The 27,651-nt window shown below is 33.4% G+C and overlaps 2 protein-coding genes across 5 annotated transcripts; one reads left to right on the top strand and one right to left on the bottom strand.

The window, feature by feature from the left end:
• The first annotated feature begins 7,298 nt into the window (after positions 1-7,298).
• LOC130966026 (protein phosphatase 2C 37-like) lies at positions 7,299-9,461 on the top strand. The gene is made up of 4 exons (XM_057890781.1): positions 7,299-7,912; positions 8,022-8,345; positions 8,467-8,572; positions 8,690-9,461. Exons 1-4 carry the CDS (start codon positions 7,403-7,405, stop codon positions 9,049-9,051), a joined length of 1,302 nt encoding a protein of 433 aa, XP_057746764.1. The 5' UTR covers positions 7,299-7,402; the 3' UTR covers positions 9,052-9,461.
• A 2,942-nt stretch (positions 9,462-12,403) lies between these two features.
• On the bottom strand, positions 12,404-18,311 carry LOC130967981 (protein HESO1). 4 transcript variants are annotated; one of them, XM_057893051.1, is made up of 9 exons: positions 17,814-18,311; positions 17,095-17,405; positions 16,249-16,413; positions 14,865-15,043; positions 14,692-14,787; positions 14,483-14,552; positions 13,571-13,701; positions 13,220-13,330; positions 12,404-13,118 (listed from the first exon to the last, which is right to left on the bottom strand). In XM_057893051.1, the coding sequence occupies exons 2-9, from the start codon at positions 17,231-17,233 to the stop codon at positions 12,615-12,617; spliced, it is 1,395 nt and encodes a 464-aa protein (XP_057749034.1). In that variant the 5' UTR covers positions 17,234-17,405; positions 17,814-18,311; the 3' UTR covers positions 12,404-12,614. The 4 variants fall into 4 exon arrangements, with proteins under 4 accessions (XP_057749034.1, XP_057749032.1, XP_057749036.1 ...); XM_057893049.1 differs by having other exon boundaries at positions 17,928-18,311; XM_057893053.1 differs by having other exon boundaries at positions 18,005-18,311.
• Between the last annotated feature and the right edge of the window lie 9,340 nt (positions 18,312-27,651).

Here is a 27,651-nt window from a genome sequence, read left to right as displayed (position 1 = left end):
GAAGAGGTTAGGGGCCGGGCATGGACGTAAGAAGAAGCCACGCGTCCGAAAAGCAATAATGAGGGGGTGAAGGAGGTGAGAGATATTCGGGAAGGCGTCAATGGGGTTTGACATGCGGACCCACACGTGTCGAAATATCGCTTGTTACGTACATCGCTTTCATTGGACAACTGGAACGGCCAACACTAAAGCGAACCTTCTCCCCCCCTCTCAACTCCACTCGCATCGCCCCTCCCTCTTCTTCACGCTCTTCTCTTCTCTTTTCTTCTTCCTCTCACGGTAGGGGAAAAGATTAATTTTATTACTTGGTCTTTAGGTGTTTAATCCGTTTCATTGGTGCATTTATTTCCGGCATCCGTTTATCAGCATAATAATCATAACCTTAAAATAAGAAAAGAAAAGTTCTAATCATAAGTGTGGGTAGAGACGTCTTTAATTGCTTTGATGATCACGTTTTATTTATGGGTTTAGTCTTGTAAGAAAATTTATAAAAGTAAGAATTTATGTGTAATTATTTTTATATTAAATTAATATTTAAAAATTATTAAAAGATAATTTAATAAACTTAATTAAATTATTAATTTTATATTAACATAATTACATATAAAGCTTCACCATTTATCAATTTAGTTATTTCTGAATTTTTTTAATGCTTCATTGTAAATATTAAAAGCTTAGCGTATTACCGTTCTTAGTTTGTTTATTTTCAAATTTTTATTTACATACTTTAAAATGATAAAAATACTAAAGATAAAATATAAAGTATTTTTTTAAATAAATTACAATAATATTTTAATATTTTATTTATATTAAAATATAAAATAATTTTTTAATTATTTTTAGCGTCTTTTTTTAAATATATAAAGTATTTAAAAATTTTTATTTTAATAAATAATAATATATATTACTTCTAAACTTATTTTATTAATACCTATTAAGAATAAAATTAGACACGTTAATATGTGATGATATTTAAGTGTGTCTAAATATATTCGATTTTATTTTTTATTTTTTATTAAAATACAATTAGATATAATAGACAAAGCTGACACGCGTGTCGAACAAATATTAATAAGTATAGTATCTAACACGTGAATATGACAATTCATTAAAAATGATGATAAAAGAGATCCACTCAGATAAAGACGCTGAAAACGTCTTTTTATAAAGATGTTTTTTAATAATTAAAATTTAACACATATAATTGATTAAATTGTGTTATTTTTGTCAAAATTAGGCTAGACAAATTAATTTGAGCGAAAAATATTAAATCAAATCTTAAACTTGTCTAAATTAATATTATTTTTTATAGAAAATTACTACAATACGCTATTATTGGAAAATGACTAAAATATTTCTATTATATATATTAATTTTGAGAATCATAAATTTTAGTCCTTTATTTTTTTATAATAAGAGTATTTTAATCATTCTCTGTAATAAAGATATTGTAGTCATTTTTTATAAAAAAATAATATTAATTTAGACCAATTCAAGATTTGATTCACCATTTTTTCGGTTAAATCGATTTATCTAGCCTAATTTTGACAAAAATAACATGATTTAATTAATTATATATATATATTAAATTTTAATTACTGACAAATATCTTTAAAAAAAGACGTTTTAGGCGTCTTTATTTAAGTGGCTCCCATGATAAAAATATAAGTTTATAGATCTTTCTATTTATGTGATAAAAAATTGAAATAAATTAAAACCCACATTTTAAATAACAATAAAATAATAAAAAAATAACCATAAAAAAATTTATACTCTTTGTATACCATTTTAATTTGTATATATAATAAAATACTCTTTCAGTAAAATATCTACGTTTCATAGATTTCGATAGATTATATGATGTATGTTTGCCATTGTTTTGAAAAAAAAAAAAAAACATATTTTTATGAACAGTAATTGTTAAAATACAATAAAAAGAAATAGTTATAATTAAAATATGCATTTTGGAAGATATTTTTAAACTATATGAGAGTTGTCTTGACTCTTGATCACCTTCTGCCCATTCATTATTATTAGTACTTGTTTGGTATGATTATTGATTTTTTTTCATTGGTGTGCTATTTATAAATATTTTTATTATTGCACCGAAAAATAAAATGGGGGAGAAATTTAAGCTGGTTTCCTTAAGATCGAATATATGGCCACACATTTACCAACAGGTGTGGCTGCATGCCTGCATGCCTGCATGCATGCAATAGGAGAGCGCCACAAAACCATCGTGAAAACAACCATTTTTTTTAGGTAGGAAATCCACGCAAAATTCTGATTCTAGCAAGGCCGGCGAGAGTGATCGATAGATGTCATAAAGCACATATGAATGCATGATTATGCTTCGAATAATTTGATTTGATGTCGAATTTAACCGCAAGCATTATGTTACTTGTTTTTCACATTTTATTTAGTTTCATTTTTATGCATACAGTCATATAATTGTAATTATTATTTTTTTTATGATTATTTATATATTTCATATAATAAATAATTATTTTTATTAATATAATATTATATGATTAAATATACCTACAAAGTGATTTTATATTGAATAGTACATTAAAATTAAATTTTATTATTAATCCTTGAAACCGCGAAGCTATATTTGTAATTATAGTTTGATTACAGAAAGCTCTTAGTAATTATTAATTAAGGAGATAGTAAATTAGAACAATCAATATCGTCTCATCTATTATATATTATTAATTTTATAACTAAAATATATTATAAATTTATAATAATATGTTATATCACTCTTTTATTATAATTAAAAATATATTTTTTTAAATTAAAGAGTTTTTTTCTTTTTTTATCTCTCTCATTTCTTCACTTATTCTATTTCTCTTATATATTATTATCAATGACTAATTATAAATTTAACAATTAAAATATACATAAAATTCTCTAATTACATTTAAATTAAATTAATATTAAAATTAAAATATTAAAAATAAAATATAACTATATTATATAACTAATTTAATAATTAAAATGTGTCACATGACACTCTTTTATTAAAATTTTAAAAAAATATTTTTTTTAAATTAATAAACCTCCTTCTTACCTTCTCTTATCTACTTCTCTGTATCATTTTCACTTTATATATAATTTATATTTTATATTAGTAATCTAACAAATAAAAATATGTCACCGAATATTTTTTCATCATAATTAAAATAATTTTTTTCTGGTTTCCAAAATTAATAAACTTCCTCATTCATATTATTTCTTTATTTTTTTTCTCTCTTTTTTCATTCTCAATTTTTTTTTATATTTCTATTCTACAAAAAAATAAAAATAACATAATATAATTTAAATAAAAATTATTATATGCATATTTTTTATTTAATTTTAAATTTTTACTTCTTATCCTTTTAACTATATTTTTACTTTTTTTTTTAATATTTATTTATATATAATTTAGATAAAATACCAATTGTGATTAAAAGTTAAAATTAAGATTTAGTTATTTTTAAAAAAATAAATTAAAGTTAATTTTATAACTATCAATATAATTTTTTTATAATAATATATAATTATATATATATATAGAGAGAGAGAATATTATTTTTAAATAGCAAGGATAAAAATTAATTATTTTTATTTGTGTAACAGACTTAACATCTAATCAAATATAAAAATATATACGTTAAGTTCTTTCAAATTTTAGATAACAAATATTAAAATTAATTATTAATAAAAAATTAACTCTTTCATATAAAAATAATAATTAAAAAAATTATTATTTATTTCAGAACTCTGATATTCTTAATCGATAAAATTTTATCTCTTACAATTTTTTTATAAAAATAGTTTAATGTTATAAATTTTTTATAGCATAATATATAATATCAGAATCCGCGTAATTTTAAAAAATTTATATTCCTACAATATATATATATATATATATATATATATATATATATATATATATATATATATATATATATATATATATATATATATACGTGTTCGTTAGTAAACTTACCAACCAGGTAATTCAAAACCTTGACCTTTTCAAGTGAATGAATTGGGGTGGATACTTATGAAGACACTAAGATATTTCAATCAATAGTGTTGTTTTGTAATAATAATTAAAATAAAACAAAGTTGTGTAACTTAAATATAATAATAATAACAGTGGTTAATAATAATAATAATAATAATAATAATAATAATAATAATAATAATAAGTGATTAGTCTTAATTGGATAAGTGAGTATTATATTTTTGCACATTTAATTAAAAAAGTCAATATAATTTATAGTGATATTTTATTTTGTTGTGATTTAAATATTATTATTGTTAATTTAAATATTATTATTATTATTCACCACTGTTGTTATTATTATTGTAGTTATAATAATTTATTATTAGTGTTATTATAATTATTATTTGCTTTGTTATTATTATTATTTATCACTGTCTATTTCGCATGCGCCAGATGAGAAATGATCAACAATTTTGTTTTGTGGGCGTCAAGGAAAAATTAATGTGTATCTCCATTTTGCAGGTGCCAGTAATAAAATGATTTTACACATTTTAGTGATCATTTTTCTTCGTACTTATTTAAAAAAATAATCATTTTTATATACTTGTTTGTATAAAGAAAAAGTAAAAAACTAGAATATTAGAGAAACTCGGCATAATAGGTGTGTTGTGCACCTCAATCTTGTTCGGAGAGAAAAAAACATGACTGAATTAGGGGTGGTACTTGGCGGATAGGGGTAAATTTTTGTTTTGCTTGACCTGTTTTGCTTTTTTTTTTTTTACTCTATTATTATCCGTCTTATTTTTATTCGTTAGTAGTAGATTGCTTTATTCTAATTCATTTGGTGAATATTCGTCTTACTTCTATTTACACTTATAAAAATTAAATAAGATTTTAATTTTTATATATTTATATATAAATTAAGATAATTTTTTTATATTTAAATTAAAATATAAATATAAAATTCATAAAATGTTAAATAATTTAAAATTAAAAAGAGTTACTGTTTGATTACTATAAATTTAATATTATAATAAAAAAATTATATCATTAAATATAAAAAAATCTTTAATTTTTATTCTTTATAATTTTTTATATTTTCATCGCCATTAAAGATTTAAAGGTTAAGATTCAAATCTTAAAATCAAAAGAGATAACAATTACTATGAAATTATCTTAAAAAACTTATATTAAAAAAATAAAAAAATTAAACAAATTATATAGAACCTTTAACAAATAAGTAGACTTTATACACTCCATATTAAAAGAGATAATTAATTTATTTATTTTTTATAGTAAATATAAACTCAAAAAAAATGAGATAATGGATTATGCAAAAAAAATTAGATCAAAATGTACTAAAGAATTAAAAATATACTAAATGAGATAATAGATTATAGTCAATATAAACTCTAAATTCACTCTAAAATTATATCAAAATTAAAGTTATATAATTAAGATGAAGAATACACGAGTCTTGTGCTAAACAACAAAACTATATATAAACTGTTTTAAGAAGAAAGATATACAGATTTTAATTTGCGATATTATCTTTTCATATTCTTCAAGGATGGTGCAAATCTTTTTCTCCTCTAATTAAGAATTTGGACTCCAACCCACGTTTAGTTTCATAATGCCTAATCCAATTATGACCAATCTTATTTAATATATAATATAACTAAATAAGAGAATATTCTAACTTACAAAAATTACCCTCAATTTTAATACAAGATACAAAGCTATGAAGATCAACATAAGCATTATTATAAGTGTAACATATAAGTTCTTACATTGAAGAAAATCTATCTAGCAATGCAGATGTAACAATATTTTTATGTAAGAACAGAAAATAACGATATACATGTAATAACACATAATAAACAAAAAATACAGATTCAAATATTTAGATTCACAAATTCACACATTAAGATTTAAACATTTAGATTTACAAATTCACACATTTATATTCAAACATTCTGTTATTTAGATTGTATTTTTTATTAATAATAAAGTACATAAAGAATAGATAATATATAAAATGTGATAACTCAACAAATATTTTTTAAAATATCTTTTATTCTTTCTTATTTTTCTCTCTCTCAATCCCTTCTTGGCACAGCAACTAACAAACTGTGATGGCAAGTGGGAGTGGCGTAGTTGAACTTGGCCGTGGTCTTTTAGTCTTATAATCTCCTTTTTTTTTTACTTTTTTTTAATTCTTTTTTACAATTTTATCCAAAAAAAATTTGACTAATACAATTTTTACTTTTTAGTTAGTTATGAGTTTAAAAATGGTAAAAATTTAAGTGCAATTAATTTTATGTAAAGTTAATAGTTGAGAGTAATTAAATAATTTAAATAATTTGATTAAATTTTTATTTAACGATTTTGATTTTAATTTTTAATTAAAAAAATTCAAAAAAATATAAAGTGGGGCACTCTACTGTACAGATTCAAGTGATATAGAAAGAGAAAATAATTTTTTTATAATTTTTTTTATTATTTTATTGCTATTCAAAGTATGGGCTCCATCCTTTTCAATCTCTTTCTCATCCCATAAAAAGAAACATCTATAAATTTATATCTTTACCATATAATTCAACTAAAAGAGAAGGAAAAAGAAAGAATACAAAATGCGGTGAAGAGTGAAGACAAAATAAGAGTGGGAGAGACCAAAAGCGGAATCTAAAGGCGCGTGCTATGTAAACGGAGGAGAGGCGGGCGTAAAGACCAGAATCGAACAGGAATCTCGTATCCTAAGATGGAGCCACGTGGTGACATCCTCTAGCCGAGTGTCCTAACAGACCGAAAAGTGGCATGCATAGGGAGCTAAAACTAAAATTAACCAACAAAGAGGAAAAAAAATACGAAGTGGGAAAATATTTTGCGGGTAAGACTCAAACCAAATCAAATCAAAGATGAAATTGAAAGCTACTATGATATGTGATAGTTTTCGAATTAGAATTGGAAGAAAGAGAGAGAGAATAACAAGAAGCGGGCCACATGCGTGTCAGAAAAGGAAAAAAAACATCTAAACCTACCGTGGATCCAAATCATTGGTGCCACGTACACCCTTTTTCAAAAGGCCACCTTACCACGTGTTCCCCTGCCAAACCCCAACCCCGATCACTTCAACGGCTGAGATCGCTTCGCGTTACTCTTTGACGGTGACGGGCACCCTGCCCGTCCATTTACTGTGGGCCCTACTTGAATTCCCTAACCTTGGGCCTCCCCTTCCCCTCGGTAGAAAAAGCTCCTTCTCCCCCCTCTCTTTCCTTCATTCACTCTATTTTTTTATTTTAAAATTTTTTTCTTCTCTCTTACTTCTCTATATATATCCTACTCTTCCTGTGCTTCGATATTTCAAAATTTCATCGTTTTTGAAGTTTCAAAATTTAAATGGCTGGTATTTGCTGTGGTGTTGTTGGAGAAGGCGAACCAACGGCTCCAATCGAGCCAAATCCACGCCCATCCAGGCGAAGGAGCCTAGACTTGCTTTCTTTGAGGTTAATGACCGACGTGGCGACGGCGGCGGCGCCCGAGGCTTCCCGGAAACGGCAGAGGATGGATCTTTGCGCGGTTCCCAGGGAGTGCGGCAACGTCGCGGAGAACCGCGGCTCCTTTGTTGTCGGGCAGAACAAGGAGGACGGATCTAAGCAGCTGGTTAACAACGAAGATGGCACAGTTTCGGAACCGAAACGGTCCAAGGTTTCTTCTCTGTTGGGTTCGACGGCGGGAGGTTTGGGAAACGAGAAGGTTCATGAAGAGTGTCCGAAGTTCGGCGTGACTTCCGTTTGCGGAAGGAGACGAGACATGGAGGATTCGGTTACTGTGCGTCCTTCTTTCTGTGATGAGAGTTACAGAGGGTTCCATTACTTCGGCGTGTTTGACGGTCACGGTTGCTCACATGTAAGCACTCTAGCTTAGCCGCTTCTATTTTCAGTTGCTTAAATACGCTCGTAGAATGTAGAAGTGGATCTGGTTATGGTTTTAACTTAAACCGGTTTCGTGTATGCAGGTTGCGACGCTGTGCAAGGAGAGGCTGCATGATATTGTGAAGGATGAAATCAGTGGAGCGAAGAAGGATGAACAAGAGTTGGAATGGAAATCCGTGATGAAGCATGGGTTCTTGCGCATGGACGACGACGTACACACCTGGAGCAAGGGGAATCACTCCTCCACCTGCCGCTGCGAGCTTCAGAGTCCACACTGCGACGCTGTCGGATCCACTGCCGCCGTCGCCGTCGTCACCTCCGAGAAGATCGTTGTCTCCAACTGCGGCGACTCACGCGCAGTGCTCTGCCGCAACGGCGTGGCCATCCCCCTGTCCTCCGATCACAAGGTCCGTTCTTACTTTCTTGATTTTATTTTTCCCGGGAAATAGAAAAATAAAAATAGAGAAACGTTACTTTGGCGCTTGCATGACACGTGGCCTAACTATTATTCGAATCGTTTGATTGCAGCCTGACCGACCCGACGAACTGATCCGGGTTCAAGCAGCAGGAGGGCGCGTGATCTATTGGGATGTTCCCAGGGTGCTTGGGATGCTAGCCATGTCTAGAGCCATAGGTGAGTGTTGAGCAACAACTGCGCACGTTAGCACCATGCGTTTTAATATGATTATTTAGTGTTACGGTCGCATGGCGGTTCACATTCTAAAACTTAACGATTTCCGTTTTCTTTCAGGGGATAATTATCTGAAACCGTACGTGATCCCGGAACCGGAGGTGACCGTTACTGAGAGGAGACACGATGATGAGTGCTTGATTATTGCGAGTGACGGTTTGTGGGACGTGGTGTCAAATGACACTGCGTGCGGGGTGGTGCGGATGTGTCTCAAGGCGCAGAAGCTGCCGTCGCCGCCGGGGTCTCCGTCGGGGAGTGGGGTGGCAGCGGACGGATCCGATAGGGCGTGCTCAGATGCTTCCATTCTGCTGACGAAGTTGGCGCTGGCGAGGCACAGCGAGGATAATGTGAGCGTGGTGGTAGTTGACTTGAGGAGGGGCCAACAACGGTCTAATCCCAACAATAACGACAACGTTAATTGAAATGATGGTACCAATGGATGAATGAATGAATGAAACGGCCTTTTAACTTCAATGGCCATTGGCCACCCTCCATTTTTCGAAGGACCACGGTGGGGGTGTTGGGCATTTTGGTTATTGAATGTGATATGTAATAGTATTTAGCTAGGTTCTTGAGTCGAGTAAGGAAGAAAATTAAATCGTAGCCTTGTCAACTGTGAAGGGAACAAAAATTATAGGAAAAATATCTAGTGGGGGGAAATTTGTGTCAGCAAAGGACTAAATCAGCCGGTTGACACTACGGGTCTAATAGATTCTGTTTTGGTTTGTAGTTTGTTCAAGTTAAGTTTGTTTTATCCCATATTTACTTTGATTAATTAATGCAACTATTGGTAATGAATAACCAACCTGTGGAAGCTTATTTCTTTTCTTTATCTATCTCGAGTCTCTCGTTTCTTTTCGACTACAGCATTGATCAAAGGGAGTTTTCTCCGCAATTCAGTCTAAGGTTATTTTATTTTTATATGCAATATGTATTCCTGCTTCGTTAGACATCAGAGAGGCAGAGATCGATTTTTAATAGACTCGAAATAATATTTCTGAAGCGATAATCTACAGAAGACTCTTTCAAATCTAGTAATTAAAAGATCGGGAAGATTCCGTAAGTTTATCATCTCAAAGGAGACTAGAGATTTGTGGTGTTCACTTTTTTGAAGTTATTTCCACTCCTTTGCCGGTACATGTTTTGATAGACACTATTGCATGATTATCAACTAACATGGTCGAAACTTGAAAGGCCATTTGACATTTGTAGAACATTGTTCTAGGAGTACCACATATTGTACCAAGCAAGGCACTCTGTATAAGTGAATTATTCTTTAATTAAACTATGGTGATAATAGTGTGTGGACTAGCTAGAAAATATTCAAAGTGATAATTTATGAGATGGCCTGGTACAAAATTATCTTTATCACTTAATTAAACAAAATATATATATATATATATATATATATATATATATATATATATATATATATATATATATATATTAGTTGAATGGTTAAATATATTAATTCTTAATATGTATTCGGTTTTAAATATTGACAATGATCAAGTAGTAGATATTAAATAGAACTCTGTATAGAGTATATATGTTAAAATATAAAATATATATTAAAAATAAATTAAATATATATTTATATAATTGTTACATATATAAAAAAATATTTATTTATAAAAAAAAATATGATAGTAAATTTTTTGTGTATATTAAATTTTTTATTTATTTACAAACACGAATGGACTAATTAAAATATATATCAGGTCATAGTAGAAAATCTACAACAGTAGTTTTCACACAACTTTTGGTTTTATATTTTTATATCGGCAAATTCTGTGGTGTTTATAACTTTGGTGTCGAAATTGTCAAAATTATTTTTTATGGTAAGATTTAAATATTAAAAAATTTATTTATTTTTATATTTTTTAATTTAAATATTAATTTTTATCTCTTTTTAGTAAGTTAGACAAATATATATAAGCACCGCACCGTAGCATTCATCTTTTATATCATATAGAATGCATACATCTGTTATTTGAAAAATGCGATTTGGCGAGTACAATGTCTAATAAGTCGCCAGTAATACCAAGTACACTGTTCTTTGTTGGGAGTCCCTTTTAGAGGATGTTGCTGTCTTGCTGACTTGCTATTATGCCATTGCTATAGTTCCCTCCCGTACGTGAGTTGGCAAGCCAAAAACTCGACACATCAAAAGTTTAAAATTAATTATAGTCATATAGTGATTTCTTTGATGCTTTTTTTTTCATAATTTAGAAAATAAATTTGATAATTTAAATCAATACGACACAATCTATTTTTGATCCGTAATATGACAGAAAAAAAAAAATTCAACCATATTTAAAAAATTCTAATAATATTTTTTTAAAACTAAAATTTAATTTTAATGTAATGATAAAATAACGTAAAATTCTAATAATATTTGAATGGTAACATATGTGATTACAGATGAATGTGTAAAACGTTTTAGAGTGCATAAATTCTTAAAAGAAAAAGAAGAGGTTGTTTTTGGGTGTCCCTGCCTGTTAGATTCTACCACGTTAATCGCCTCAAACAAACCAATGTGTAACTGATAAACCAAACATATGGAAGCTCATCTACAAAATTGAATCGAAGGTAGACACGTAGATTTTTTTTTTTTTTGTAAGGGTAGACACGTAGATTTTAATTCTCTTTTTATGTCACCATCTATTAGCTGGAGTAGATTTTCCTCTCTCTATCACTGTCTTTTTTCTCTTGAGACAGACTAGATCTCCTTTTTTTTCATAGACTAGTTTTCCTTTTGATTTGATGCTGATTGCTCCTTTTGATTGTTGGGCCATGCACTAGTTTTTTTTTATTTTTGGTGTCTAGACCATGGCCTAGTTGCATCTACGAATCCCATATTATTCTTTTTCACTTTTATCTTTCTTGTGAAAAAAAGCACAAAGTTTGAGATTTAGACTCATATATAATCACCATTAACGTTCTTTAAACCTGCTTAGCTTACCTAATTTGGGTTTCATGATAATGAGTTATGGATCTTTCTTGATATTGAAATCAAAGGGCCCAAGGGACTTGGTTATGCATGTTGCAATAATTTGAATCATGACAAACTTATATGTTGCTTAACTGCTTATGAGTCATGACTTATGAGGCTGCAACTACTATTTGAAATGAACACAGGAATTAGGAGGGATATTTTTTAAGTCATTATTGCATTACTCATTCCCCACATTTACACTTCAATTTCTCAGTCTAATTGATGTGGGAAAAGACAATGAAAAGAACATGAAATAATGACTTAATGACTTCCCAAAGATGCTAAATGATGAATTTCACGGGGTTCAATGTTCATGTCAATTTGTTTCTAAAATTATGGTTTTATGAATAAAAAGTTGTAATGTAATGTCACTCCTATTTAAAGGGAATTATTGGGCCAAAATGATTTTCAGAGTTCCAGCCACCAACAATTTATGACTAAATTTGTTAAATACTGTAATAAGTTAATAACCAAATATCTTTATTAATATTAGTAGTAAGAGGATAATTATCATCATTCAATTTCTCTTCCCTTTTTCTCTCGTTTTTATTCACTCTACCAATCAGCCAACCACCCACTCTTATTCCCGTGACTTGTATAACTTGCACCACATATTATCCTCGCATTATGTTCTTTTTGATGTTGATGCTAATTATCCTTCCATTTTCCTTTTTAATCTTTCTTGATAACGATAAATTGATAATGCAAAACAAATGTAAAACTAATTATCCTGCTTGCTGTCTAAATTCTAAAATAGAGCTGAGCATAATCCAGCAATCAAATGTCAATTATAATTCCCCACCAAAAAAATGTTTTAAGTGACATTCATAATGTTTATCACTTTTGGATCCCCTGAGGGCAAAAAATATCAAGGTAGCTATAATCTATCTTATAACACAACAAATCACATGACACTAGTTACTTGTATACCGGAAAGCAAGTGTTGAAACATGTAATTAGAGACTGTATTTTTGGCTGCCAACTCATCTATTGGTTCCTTGGCCTCCATATCTGCTGCCTCTTTTGTGCCTGCATAGCCAGTGCTCTCGACATTGAACTGTTGGAGCTTGATCCTTTACTGCCACCTGAAATTGAACCGTTGGAGCTTGATCCTTCACTGCCATTTTGAATGCGATGCTGTGGAGGTTGCTGAGGATGACGCTGTGGGGGTGGTTGTGGCCGTACAAGTCTTGGAACTTGAGGCTGAGGTGGATGAAGGTAACCACCACCATAATTTGGGATAGCAGGTACAAGTCTTGGAACTTGAGGCTGAGGTGGATGCAGGTAACCACCACCATAATTTGGGATAGCAGGTTTCGTAATGTATCTCGTCACATGGGGTGGTGCCAAGTAGATCAGGAGAGAGTTTGGAGTCTGACTCTTTGAGATGAGTATGCTATACGTCTCTAGAAATGCCTTCGCTATCTTTGGTAGATGTCCACTGCTGACAGATCTTGCAGTATTTTGTGGCTGCTCAAAAGGATCCTCAACCTAACCAACCATAAGGCAGATGCAGATGCAGAGAGTAAAATTAGAGCTACAAAAAGTATGCATGATGCAGTTTAAGATTGTTCAAGTGAGCAGAGTAGTACAAATATCGCATAAGTCTTCGGCAACCATCTCGTGTTGTCCTTTATCTGCTCCCATTGTCCAGTATGTGGTGAAATTCCCATCTTTGATGCCCATGAATCCATCTGAGCAAACTGCAGGAACATGCAACATGCTGTAATCATCATTATAGTGTGAATAATGCCTAGAAGGCCGTACCATATAGATTGAGGAAATTAATCACAAAACAAAGCCACACAATCAGTCACAAACCAAAAGATGCAATATTTTTCAACGGTATTAAAAGAATTTGGGGAAAAAAAGAGACAGAGTCTCAAATGCCTCTTATCAATACCAAAGACAATGCAGAAATCAGGAAGAAGATGATGATCTACCTTTCTTAGGAATTCAACAAAAAGTTCAGCCAATGATTTTTTGTTTTTCGGCCTGGACTTGTCTGATATGTATCTGTTTATATTGGTATCACATGTTTCTGCAATAAGATCCTCCACATCAGCTCTAACACCTGTACGAATTATACATAGCAAACGATTACATAATTATTCTTGTATACATAGCTTCACAATTCACATATTAACACTGTTTTAAGAGACAGCAAGCGTTTTGCAACCTTCCAGGCCAATAAATCCAGACAAAAAAAATGGCAAAGGGTGCTGGTTGATTATCACATGAACAAGTTTTAGGTACTTGGCCCTCAAGTGGTGTTCAGGTGAAGTGCATTGCAATTTGCAAGGGAGATTATTTAAGGAGGGCAAATCTTATGTCCAAGACAAAAATAAATACACAAATTTAAAGATAAAAGTCGTTGGATAAAAGAAAATTGAGGGAACAACATAAAAACTAAAGAAAGTAAAAGTCATCACTCAAAGCCTGCAGCAGCCAATTAACTGTTTATCAACCATTAGCCAAATTTCTATGAAATATTAAAATAAGACACCATGATCCATAATTAATCCTGTTGACTGCATTCACGACTTTGACATAAAGGCTTAATTCTTCAAATTCATTTTAAAAAATAGAAGAAAGAAAACCGCACATGGATAGTGTAAAATTAATGTGAGGAGAAGGAGATACCACTATACCAGGAGCATGTTGAACTATTTGCATTGCAATAAGTTGTATGCACCATGGAATAAATAATTCTTAATGTTGAATGCATGGAAATAATTTGTAAATCCAAAATTTCTACAAACGAGTTCAGCTTCAACAAAATTCACACCCCATCCCGCACAAAAAGTAAATAAATAAATCATGATTCCTCACAATCAATCAAAGATGGAATGTACCTATAAGATCATCGACCATATTGCCAGGGTATATATCTTTGAGTGGTGGTAAAATTGCAGGAACACAAGTCTGAAAAAGAAGGAAAAAAAATAATGTCAATAGAGAAGGCTATTAAATATTTCCTAGTTTTGGCTGCACAAACCCCTTATCCCTCAGAACCCCTAGCTAGGAGGAACAAAAGAAATATGTAATACACGACTACAAGTACCTGAAAGTGAAAGATTACAAGTAAACTGAGGGAATAGGAATTGAACGTTCCAGTTTTTGGGTTATTGATTTTATGTGCTTTGGCCCATTCCTTGACCTACACAAACTAGAAAGGATGAATCGAGCAGAAGTCTGTCATTGCAAAGAACTCTTAGTTCAGCCACAAGAAGGTACCAGTAAAACCATATCATGGAAGCGGCCATCTATTTTGTTGATCCAAAGTAGAATCTTGGATTTCATTTGGCCCTGCAGGTTATTAATCGAAATATCACAAGATATGCCCGGTGGGTAGCGTTTAAGTTTTAAAATGGGAACTCGTGCATTGATTATGAACTGCAAGTTGTTCCACCCACCTGCAAATTAATGTTATTTCAAAATGTATCAAGACAAAAAATAAACTGGTAAATTCCATTCCCATGTTTATTTTGGTTTCGAAACTGACAAAACATAAAAGTACCAGGAAGATTTGAGAACTTAATGAGCACTAGAAATGGAAATCTAAAATCTAACTAATTCAAATAAAATGACTACTAAAAGTAGGAACCAATGTTGACATGAAATGGTTAAAAATCGTGTTGGACTGAGACCTTTCCATAATAATGCTTCACCCAAAAGTATAAGTGATTCTTTGGTTTCTTTTGGTATTATGAAGTTATCAACATATTGACGGGATATCTTTTTAGAGGAGTTTTCCTCTCAAACAAGTGGAGAGATTGGTAGGTACGCTTTACTGATTTTTTGTCACTTATTTTTTGTTAGGAGGGTCTCTTATCCTCCCATCCTCTTGTAACATCCTTTACCCCGTCTTAATAATATTCTTCTTTTAACAACGACAACAGCAGCAGCAGCAACAACAATAATATTAAATCTTATATTCCACGTGATGCTATAAAGCAACTTGTTGACGATTAAGATCCTTAATCAATGTTATTTCTACAGATTCTGAAGCAAAATTTTGCTTCATATATATGTGTATATATATATTTCTTTTTCAGGTGAGCCAAGATAAAATGTGCATCTTGACATCAAACAGGTCAGAATTTTAAAGAGAAGTCCCCTCCTCTTTTCCTAACCTTAAAAATTAGTCATATAACTACATTACCCTATCAAGTCTAAGCATATTTGTCAAAATTACATGCAAATAACAATTTCAGGTAACATATGACAACAGTTTTACCCTCTACAATCCATGAATAAGCTAAAACAACTAAATAAATCTATGATATTCCAATTGTACATATTGTAGATTTATTTGTAAATCTAGAAGAGTACATTATGCATAATCATCACTTCATTAATATACAGTAGTTTGTGTTTTCAACTACCACTTCTTGTATTGCTATTTAATAAAAAATTATTTAAGCTTTTTAGTTTGAATGAAGAAAGAAGGAGAGGGGGGGGGGGGGGTATTCATCAACCTTTATAACCTATTTCTTCTGTTGTGTGAATACGAAGAAATAAATTATCAAACTAAAAGAAAAATGGACCATGCACCTGAATGGTTAACCTATCATCTATTTCTGTACAGCTAAGTGACAGAAGTTTAAGAAAATTTCACCTTTTGCTCTCAAAGCCTTTAAAAGATCCCCCAATAATGTTTGTTTATGTTTTTTCCCAACAGATGAAATATGTGAACCATTTGATAACTCAATCGAGATATCCAAGTCACCCCAGCGCGTGAAGAGATTAGACACGAACGACCCAAATGGCTCCACGGTTGCTCCTGTTCCAAAAATTGAGTAAAATACAAGTTTTAATTCTTTAATTTCAAAATTGATGGAAAACTTCATGGTATATCATTGGAATCCATCTGTAAACATTTATGATACCCAAATTAAATAATGAAAACTAAATGTTGGAATAATTGTTCTGAGTGAAAGACAATAAAATTCATCTTACTTTCAATTATTTATAGGAGAAACCTTCAAGCAACAAACTAGTTTGGCATCTTTGATAATTCATTTTATTGAATGGGGGAGAAAACAACAATTTATTGCATCAATGTTATAGTCATATAAGAAAGTTGGATTATATGCCTAAAAAGAAGAAATGCACATTTTTAACTTTAGAAATGGAATAATAACTTCACAGCCAATTTTCAGGAATAAGACTTGTGGATGAACTAACTTGTTGGTCAAGAACCATGTTAGTTTGTGAAGAAACTGTTTTGTTTACAAACTGTCATGGATCAAACTAGAAGCTATGTTCATGCATGGAACTGCAATATAAGAACGGAAATACTTCCATTGTCTTTATCAATCTCTTTTCATTACTTATGCTATATCAACACTGCAAGACCAAGATTTAGGAGGGGAAAAAAAGAAAGAATAGAAAAGAAAAGAGAAAGGAAGCAAAAGAGAAAAAGAGGTGGGAACAGAAAAAAAATATTCTTCAGGAAGTTCACCTCTCAGGCTTTCGACAGATTCTGCAACTAATCGCAGATCATTAACAATCCCAAATCGAACTGCCCAATCTTCTTGCAAGGGTGTCACTGCCTTAAGTATATCATTTAAAACATTGTCCAGCATACCATATTTGCTCATTTTTTATATCTCGATAACTGTGTATAGAAGTTAATGTAGCAATGAAACAATTGCAATAGTGGTTTTATGCAGCACTAGATGGACAAACTGAAGACAAAAGGATCAAAATTGACATGCGCAAGAATCTTGAAACATTGCAAATCCTTTGAAACCTTGAAGCAGCATTAGTGACCTGATATCATTGTTCATACAGTTAATGACTGCAGCATAGGCTAACAAATTAAATGAGTGCATATAATAACAATAACAAAAGAAGATATTAAAACCAGAAGATATCCAGAATTCATAATCTAAGGCACAAACAATTCATCAGTTGTTTTATCCCCTCTAATTTTCTAGCAGCCTAGCTCAAACATCACTCAATCACAACTACTTATCCACATAAAAGATTGATCATCAGTGAAACTCTGCAATCGAGAAGCATGCCATGTCATACCTAACTCATCCAACACAATGTCACACAACCTTTGGGGGGGGAATGGCATGAGCAGAACCACAGAACTTCAAAAATTCCAATTCCAATCACAAACTCCCACGAGCCCAGAAAAAGAAAAAAAAAACTCCAAAACCCGTGACTTACCGAATCCGGAAAGCTAGCACAAACCAATCTCAATGAACACCCAATTAATCTTTAACATTAAAAAGAAAGGCAACATAGAAAGAGGAAGAGGAACAATGAAGGAAAATTAATTGCCTGGTCCAAGGTGGGATTTTGAAGGGAGTGGAGGGTTTCGAACGAAGAAAGCCAAAAAGGGTCGCAGGAAAACTCACGTCGGAATTGTTACAAGTGAGAAAGGAGGGAACTTGGAGAACTATAGTAGTGCGAAGTAACAGTTGGTATTTATGAAAATCTCTATGAGAGCATAACTTAGGAGGAGGGGTTTTCCATTTCATCATAACAGTAATATTCTATCCACCTTTTTTTTGGAAGGCCCCATTTTGAGATCGACAAGTCCCTGTTGATGTTTGATTAATTATTAAAGATGGCAAAGATATGATTTTGGAAGCGGGAAAAAAAGGAAAGGGAGGGGGGTTAACGAGTCCACTATCGGTCATTGCTTTGAAAATGGTTCTGTGGAATGTGGAGTGTGATTCTCATGAATTAAAAAGACTTCACCTCAGTCCTCACCAACTACCAACAGTAATAGAGAGGTTCCAATTTCCAAACGCAAAATTTCATTGGGGCTGGAAATTGGAATTCCCTAATCCCTATGGGTTAAACATCTGATTGACTGATTCTGTTATTATTAATTTCTTCATATTGTCATGTTATTAGTAGCCAAGATTATAATGGCTAAGAATTATTGTGAAATAAATAAAGAAAGTATTCTAAATATAAAATAAAGATATGTAAATAAAAAATTTTAAATATTAATATAATATTTGATAAAATAATTTATATATTTATATGCAGTAACGTAAAAATAAAGAGAGAAAAATTATTAGTAGTGTATAAAGAGAAGATAATTTTATTGCTTTAAAAAAAAGAGAAAAGGAGAAATATTTGTAATTGTGTGTATAATTTTTTTGCCACGTTCATATTTTTATAGGCAAACAAATTCTACTTTTCAAACTTCATTAATTGTGCTTTGTCATGAGAACTTGCTCCTTTCACCATAGGAAAACTGATCCATCCATAAATGAGCATCCATCCTTATCCATCTTTGTTGTAACACTCCCCTTTGGATGCTCATTTAAGAATATGCCTCATTAAAACCTTACTAAAGAAAAATTCAGTGGAAAAAAATCTTAGTGAAGGAAAAAGAGTACAAGACCCTTTGTGATGGGGATTGCCTCATTAAAAACCTTGTCAAGAAAAATCCAATGGAAAAAAAACCTGACTAAGGAAAAAAAGAGTACATTCTCCCCCTCTTGTCGACGTCATTTAATATCTCGAAATCGGCGCATCCCAATCTTATGTACCAATATTTCAAAGGAGGATTTGAGAGTGACTTTGTGAATAAATGTGCCAGATTGTCACTTGAGCGGATTTGTTGGATATCAATTGTCCCTTGATTTTGAAGATCATGAGTGAAGAAGAATTTTGGAGAAATATGCTTTTTTTTATTGCCTTTAATGTATCCACATTTAAGTTGAGCAATGCATGTTGTATTATCTTCAAACAGGACAGTTGGAGCTATCTTATGATTAATCAGTCCACATGATGACAGAATATATTGGATCAAACTCCTAAGCCAAAAATACTCGCGACTTGCTTCATGAATCGCTAGTATTTCGGCATGATTAGAGGATGTTGCAGTAATCGTCTGTTTCGTGGATCTCCATGATATAAGCTGTTCCACCATATATGAACAGGTATCTTGTTTGAGATTTCCCTTTTATGTGGATCAGACAAATATCCTGCATCTGCATAGCCAACTAGTTGTGACTTGGATCCGTAGGGATAAAACAATCCCATATCAACTGTTCCATGAAAATATCGAAAAATTTGCTTGATTGCACTCCAATGTCTTCTGGTTGGAGAGGAACTATACCTTGCTAATAAATTCACTGCGAATGATATGTCAGGTCGTATATTATTAGCAAGATACATTAGCGCTCCAATGGCACTAAAATATAGTACTTCAGGACCAAGAATATCTTCATTCTCTTCTTTAGGACGAAATTGATCCTTTTCCATATCCAAAGATCTTACAATCATTGGAGTATTTAATGGATGTGACTTATTCATATAAAATCTCTTCAAGATCTTTTTCGTATATATTGTTTGATGAATAAAGATCTCAATTTTTGTATGCTCGATCTGCAGGTCGAGACAAAATTTAGTCTTTCCAAGATCTTTCATCTCAAACTCTTCTTTTAGAGTTTTTATAATTGTTGGAATCTCTTCAAGAGTTCCAATGATATTTAAATCATCAACGTACACAGCAATTATAATGAATCCAGATGCATATTTCTTTATGAAAACACACAGTAGATATCATCATTCTTGAATCCATTTTTGGCCAGATACTTAGTAAGACGATTATACCACATTCGTCCAGATTGATTTAGACCATACAAAGATCTTTGCAATTTAACTGAGTATAACCCCTGCGAATATTCATTGGATGGTTTAGACATCTTTAGTCCTTCAGGGACTTTCATATAGATATCCTGATCTAATGAGCCGTATAAGTAGGCTGTTACCACATCCATTAAATGCATATGCAGATAAATTGACCAAATAACGCAATGTGATCGCATCCACTACAAGAGAATACGTTTCTTCATAATCTATACCGGCCCTTTGTTAAAAACCTTGTGCCACAAGTCGGGCTTTGTAGCGCACAACTTCATTTTTCTCATTTCGTTTTCTCACAAATACCCATCGGTATCCAACAGGTTTTATATCTTCTGGTATACGGACTACAGGTCCAAAGACTTCACGTTTTAGAAGTGAGTCTAACTCAGCCTTCATGGCTTCTTCCCATTTTGGCCAATCATTTCTTTGTCGACATTCTTCGACTGATCTTGTCTCAAGATTTTTACTTTCATGCATGATATTTAATGCCATATTATATGCAAATATTTTATTGACAATTGTCTTATTTCGGTCTCATTTCTTTCCTGTAAAGACATAATTTATCGAGATCTCGTCATTTTCACAATTTTCAAGTATCTGAACATCTTCTGACGTTAAAATTATATCAGAATTTTGGACAACTGCATGTGTCTTTACTATATCTTTTTTAACAAGAATAGTATTTACCTCTTTTCTTTTTCGAGAATTTTTGTCTTTCGAATCAACAGGCCTACTACGCTTCTGGTGTGAATTTGCTTCAGTGGCTATTTGTCTGACTGGGACATCAATTCGAATTAGGGCATTTTTTGCTGGTATATAAGATTTGGTTATCTTCTTTGTATCAAAAAATACATCAGGCAATTCATTTGTTATTCTTTGCAAATGTATAATCTTTTGAACTTCTAGTTCACATTGCCCTAATCGAGGATCTAAATGCATCAAGGATAATGCATTCCAATTAAGTTCCTTTTCAGGAAACTTATTCTCTCCTCCTAATGTTGAAAATTTTGATTCATCAAAATGACAATCTGCAAACTGGGCTTTAAATACATCTCCAATTTGTATCTCAAGATACCTCATTATAGAGGAAGAATCATATCCAACATATATCCCCAATTTTCTTTGGGGTTCCATTTTGGTGCGATTAGGTGGTGCAATGGGAACATATATCGCACACCCGAATATTCTTAAATGGGAAACATTTGGCTGCTAGCCAAAAGCTAATTGCATAGGAGAGAACTGATGATAACTCGTTGGCCTCAAACGAATAAGTGCTGCAGCATGTAAAATAGTATGCCCCAAACCGAAGTTAGGAGATTTGTTCTCATAAGTAAGGGTCTATCAATTAATTGGAAACACTTAATAAGTGATTCTGCTAATCCATTTTGTATGTGAACATGAGCTACTGGATGTTCAACACTTATTCCATTAGCCATACAATAAGCATCAAAAGTTTAGGAAGTAAATTCACCAGCATTATCAAGACGAATTACTTTGATTGGATTTTCTGGAAATTGTGCTTTTAATCGAATAATTTGAGCAAGTAATATCGCAAACGCCAGGTTACGAGAAGACAATAAGTACACATGTGACCATCTCAAATATGCGTCTATTAGGACTATAAAATATCTAAAAGATCCACTTGGTGGATGAATAGGTCCACATATATCGCCTTGAATTCTTTCTAGGAATTCAGGGGACTCAAATCCAATCTTTACTGGTGATGGCCTTAAAATTAACTTTTCTTAAGAACATGCAGCACAACAAAATTCACTAGATGTAAGAATTTTCTGGTTCTTTAGTGAATATCCATGGGAGTTTTCAATAATTCTCTGCATCATGGTTGTTCTCGGATGACCCAATCGGTCTGCCAAGTTATGAATTCATTTGGGCTAGTAAACTTCTGGTTTACGATGGCATGTGATTCAATTGCATTAATTTTGGTATATTATAACCCAGATGAAAGTGAGGATAACTTTTCTAGTATAATCTTCTTATTTGAATCATGAGTTGTGATTCATAAGTACTCATGATTTTCCTCATTCATAGTTTTAATATGATATCCATTTCGACAAATATCTTTGAAACTCAACAAATTTCTTAGAGACTTCGTAGACAATAGTGCATTATTTATTATGAATTTTGTTCCTCCAAGAAACAAAATTATAGTTCTTCCGGAGCCTTCTATCACATTGCCTGAGCCAATAATAGTATTAACATATTCTTCTTTTGGCACAAGATGAGTAAAGTATATATTACTTTTGATAATGTTGTGCGAACTTGCACTATTCACAAGGCAAACATCTTCACTATATGTCTTTGTCATTCTCTTTAAAGACAACTAATAATAATAAAATGAGAGAAGTATATGCACATAAATTATTTTCTTGATTAAAAATATTTTACTAAGAAGTATAGTATATACTAAAAATTTTATTATTATTATCTTGACATATTCAGTACTTTTGAAATTCATAAATATTTTATTAAATATTATTTATATACATATACTTGAAATTCAAATGCATAGAAAATAAAACTTAACAAGAAGTTTCCTACATTATTTATTTACATGAATATTTAACAATCTCACATATTAAATTATTCCATTATTGATCAAATGACCAATATTTCTTTCAAGATCCTCAAAGAAATTAGATACATCATAATGAGTGGTGGAATTTTTAGCATCATTTGAAACAAAATTTGTTTTCTTTTCTTTGTCATCCTTTTTTAAAGATACTTGATAAAGATCGACTAGGTGCCTTGGTGTACGACAGGTACGCGACCAATGGCCCTTTCCACCACAACGGAAACACTTTATCCTCTGTTGATTTATTTTGCCCAATATTTCTTTCTTTATCCCACTTCTGGTGAGATCCTCTCTTTTGAATATAATTCTTTTTTCTTCCATAATTTTTCTTGTTACTAAAACCTTGTCATTTACATCTTCTGGGGTAATTTACTGCATTTACTTTAGGAAATGGGGCGGCGCCAGCTGGACACGCTCCTTAATTTTTTAAGAGCAACCCATTATTGCGTTCAGTAACAAGAAGGCAAAAAATTAACTCAGAATATTTTTTAAATCTTTTATCTCGATACTGTTGTTTTAGGAGCACATTCGAGGCATGAAAAGTTAAGAAAGTTTTCTCCAATATATTACTATCAGTTATCTTTTTTCCCACATAATTTCATTCGTGAGGTGATTCAAAATATTGCAGAATTATATTCATTTATAGATTTAAAATCCTGTAAACGCAAGTGCATCCATTCATATCGGGCTTGAGGAAGTATCACCGTCTTTTGATGATTATACCTTTCTTCAAGGTCTTTTCACAGATCTGCAGGATCTTTTAATGTGAGATATTCATTTTTCAATCGTTCGTCAAGATGACGACGAAAAAAAATCATGGCCTTGATTTTATCCTTCTAGGATGCATTATTTCAGCCTTAATGGTATCTTCAAGATCCATTGAATCAAGATGCATTTCAGCATCCAGTATCCATGATAAATAGTTGTTTCCAGATATATCAAGAGTATTAAATTTAAGATAAGAGAGTTTCGATATAATAAAAATTTGTTACCTGAGTCTTCCTAAAATTTGATAAGAGTCTCGTACTGATAACGTATTGTGAAATAAATAAAGAAGATGTTCTAAATATAAAATAAAGATATGTAAATAGAAGACTCTAATATTAATATAATTAACTCGATAAAATAACTTATATATTTATATGCAATAACGTAAAGATATATAGAGAGAGAAACTATTAGTAGTGTATAAAGAGAGAAGATAATTTTATTGCTGTAGAGAGAGAGAAAGGGAAGTATTTGTAATTGTGTGTATAATCTTTTTGTCACGCTCGTGCTTTTATAGGCAAACAAATTCTACTTTTCAAACTTCATTAATTGTGCTTTGTCATGAGAACTTGCTCCTTTCATCATAGGAAAATTGATCCGCCCATAAATGGGCATCCATCCTTATCCATCCCTGTTGTAAATGACTAAAATTTAATTGACTTATAAATATCAATTTAACTAGGTATCTGTTCCTATCCTGGCCCAATAATAAAGGCACAGGTCCAAATAAGAGGCCTAGTCCAGAGGATTGAGCCTTACTAAACACCAACCTTCACACTTAGAAGTCGGTGTCAAACCCGACTTACTCCCAAGAAGTCGGGACGGAGAATAGTTGGCAGATAAGCACTCATTCAAATGAGTAACTGCCCCTAAAATCTCTCTAACTACTTTAATCAAGCCATATCTTAACCTCCCTAAGATAATGGGACGGTTAACACCCTAAAAATATGGCACTACTCCAACGGTGGTTATTGGCTCACCACTACAAATACACTGACACCCCTCAAGTATCTCTAAGCCCAATACTCTCTTGACCTGCTCACACCCTTGCTAACTTAGGCATCGGAGTGTCTTTGCAGGTACCACCCCCCATTCACGCACGATCACAAGTCGGAAGGAGGCTCCAACACGCAAACCAGCTCGGAAGCCACCATCCGCGGACGATTGGGCCAACCAAAGCCATCCATCTTATTAATCTCCGGTTACCCATCGTAACATTGGTGCCGTTGCCGGGGACCTGAGAGATCATCCAACGATGGCAGATAGATCCCACGAAGAAGGCCATGTGGAGACAGACTCTGAACAAGAGAATCTAGACACAGGCAACAACGATGTGGACCTCACCCTCCACCGAGAAATTGATAATCAACACAGGGAAGGCACTTCCGGAATAAAGAATCCGAAGGCAAACTCCTCAGAAGGGCGCGAATCAGAAAAAGAAGGACCACCCCATGTAACTGAACTCATGGGATTAGTCCACAGCCGCCTGGAACAATTAGAGCAAGAGCGAGAACGACAAAAGAAAACTGAAAAGAGCCTAAAAGAGGAGATGGAACGACGAAAAGAGTTAGAAAGAAAGCTCTTACAGTTGGAATCCTCCCTCAAAAGTCGCAACTCCCGCGATGAACAAGAAGAACCACCCTTAGGTGGGGAGGATCCCTTCAGCGAGGACATCATGAGGGCTAAAGTTCCGAGAAACTTCAAAAGCCCTGACATGGACCTCTATGACGGGACCACGGATCCGAAGCATCACCTGAGCAACTTCAAAAGTCGGATGTACCTAGCTGACGCTTCCGACGCCACACGATGCAAGGCCTTCCCGACCACTCTATCAAAGGCAGCGATGAAGTGGTTCGACAGCCTCCCTCCGAGGTCGGTTACTAGTTTTGAAGACCTCTCGAGGAAGTTTTTGATGAGGTTCTCAATCCAGAAAGACAAAGTGAAACATGCACCGAGCCTCATGGGAATGAAACAGGAGGTCGGAGAATCTTTACGAACCTATATGGAAAGGTTCAACAAAGCATGTTTGGAGATTCAAGACCTACCCACCGAAGCAGTAATAATGGGGTTAGTCAATGGACTTAGGGAAGGCCCTTTCTCGCAGTCCATATCCAAAAGACACCCCACCTCCTTGAGTGATGTACAGGAAAGAGCTGAAAAGTACATCAACATGGAGGAAAACGCCAAATTAAGAGACCTCTGTTGGCGACCCGGACCCCCTCCCTCAACAAAAGAGAGGGAAAGGGAAACCAAGAAAAAAGAAGAACTCGGTCTCGAAAGGCCAAGAAAATATCACTCTTATACTCCTCTGAAAGTCTCTATAGTAGACGTATACAGAGAGATTTGTAACACTGAGAGATTGCCACCCCCTAGACCCATTAAAAATAAAAAAGGGGGAAGCCGCAACGATTACTACGAGTACCATAAGATATATGGTCACTCCACAAACGACTGTTACGACCTTAAAAATGTGATAGAAAAGCTGGCTAGAGAAGGTCGGCTTGATAGATATCTCATAGAAAGGTCGGACGGTCACGGAAAGAGAAAGCGAGACGACATGGATAGAAGAGACCCACCACCGCAGACACCAGAGAGACATATCCACATGATCTCAGGAGGGTTCGCGGGAGGAGGACTCACCAAATCCTCTCGCAAAAGACATCTCAAAAGAGTCTATTAGGTCAGGGAAGAGCCATCCGACCTCCCTACCATTTCATTCACAAAAGAAGATGGGCGAGGAATAATCCCTGGACATGATGATCCAGTGGTGATAACCATGATCCTAGCAAATGCCCATCTCCACAGAACCCTGGTGGACCAAGGAAGCTCGGCGGACATCCTTTTTAAGCCCGCCTTCGACAAGCTAGGGTTATATGAGAAAGAATTAAGAGCTTACCCCGACACCCTATACGGATTAGGGGACACGCCAATAAAACCACTAGGATTTTTACCCCTTCACACTACTTTTGGAAAAGGGGAAAAATCAAAGACTCTGAGTATAGACTTCATAGTCATCAATGTGGGGTCAGCATATAATGCTCTAATCGGCAGAGCTACCCTCAATCGACTCGGAGCAGTGGTATCTACTCCTCACCTCTGCATGAAATTCCCGACCTCAGCGGGAATAGCAACAGTAAGGGGAGATCAAAAGTTGGCAAGGAAGTGCTACAATGAAAGCCTAAACCTAAGGGGAAAGGGCAGAGAAGTTAACACAATAGAGCTCGGTGGCGCAAGGGCCAGAGAAGAGCTGCGACCACAACCGGGAGGAAAAACCGAGGAGATACAGGTTGGCAAAGAGGAAGGGAAGAACACTCATATAGGAGCCAACCTAGGGGAAACTCTAAAGCAAGGGTTGACTAGGCTCCTAAGAGATAATTCCGACCTCTTCGCCTGGAAGGCCTCTGACATGCCTGGGATTGACCCCGAGCTCATGTCCCACAAGCTCTCGGTTTATCCAGGATCCCGACCTGTATAACAAAGAAGACGCAAGCTCGGCCCAGAACGAGCCCTAATAGTGGAAGAACAAGTACAGGCGCTCCTGGAAGCTGGCTTCATCAGAGAAGTCAAGTACCCAACATGGCTAGCCAATGTAGTGCTAGTCAAAAAACAGAATGGCAAATGGAGAATGTGTGTCGACTACACCGACTTAAATAAGGCATGTCCTAAGGACCCTTACCCCTTGCCAAGTATCGATACCCTAGTAGACTCTAGCTCGGGGTACCAATACTTATCATTTATGGACGCCTACTCGGGATATAATCAAATCCCAATGTATGAGCCAGACCAAGAGAAAACATCATTCATCACACCCAGAGCTAATTTTTGCTACGTGGTCATGCCATTCGGATTAAAGAATGCGGGGGCCACATATCAAAGGTTGATGAATAAAGTGTTTTCCCCTCACCGGGGGAGTCTAATGGAAGTATACGTCGACGACATGCTGGTAAAAACAAAGAAAGAAGACGACCTCTTGACAGACCTCTCGCAAGTCTTCGACACTATAAGGCTGCACGGGATGAGACTAAATCCCGC

This window comes from Arachis stenosperma, chromosome 3, assembly GCF_014773155.1.
Source record: "Arachis stenosperma cultivar V10309 chromosome 3, arast.V10309.gnm1.PFL2, whole genome shotgun sequence".
Classification (NCBI taxonomy): Eukaryota; Viridiplantae; Streptophyta; class Magnoliopsida; order Fabales; family Fabaceae; genus Arachis; species Arachis stenosperma.
Note: the sequence above shows the minus strand (reverse complement) of the source record. Positions and strands in the feature narration are given on the sequence as shown.

Bases quoted from the DNA above. Each gene is read 5' to 3' on its own strand.
- LOC130967981 (XM_057893051.1), bottom strand. From the start codon at position 17,233: ATGAGCAAATATGGTATGCTGGACAATGTTTTAAATGATATACTTAAG. The intron at 14,788-14,864 runs GTACCTTCTTGT...TAGTTTGTGTAG, and splicing joins TCCATGATATGGTTTTACTG to GTCAAGGAATGGGCCAAAGC. The intron at 13,119-13,219 runs GTACTACTCTGC...ATGGTTGGTTAG, and splicing joins CGAAGACTTATGCGATATTT to GTTGAGGATCCTTTTGAGCA.
- LOC130966026 (XM_057890781.1), top strand. From the start codon at position 7,403: ATGGCTGGTATTTGCTGTGGTGTTGTTGGAGAAGGCGAACCAACGGCT. The intron at 7,913-8,021 runs GTAAGCACTCTA...TCGTGTATGCAG, and splicing joins ACGGTCACGGTTGCTCACAT to GTTGCGACGCTGTGCAAGGA. The intron at 8,346-8,466 runs GTCCGTTCTTAC...GTTTGATTGCAG, and splicing joins CCCTGTCCTCCGATCACAAG to CCTGACCGACCCGACGAACT.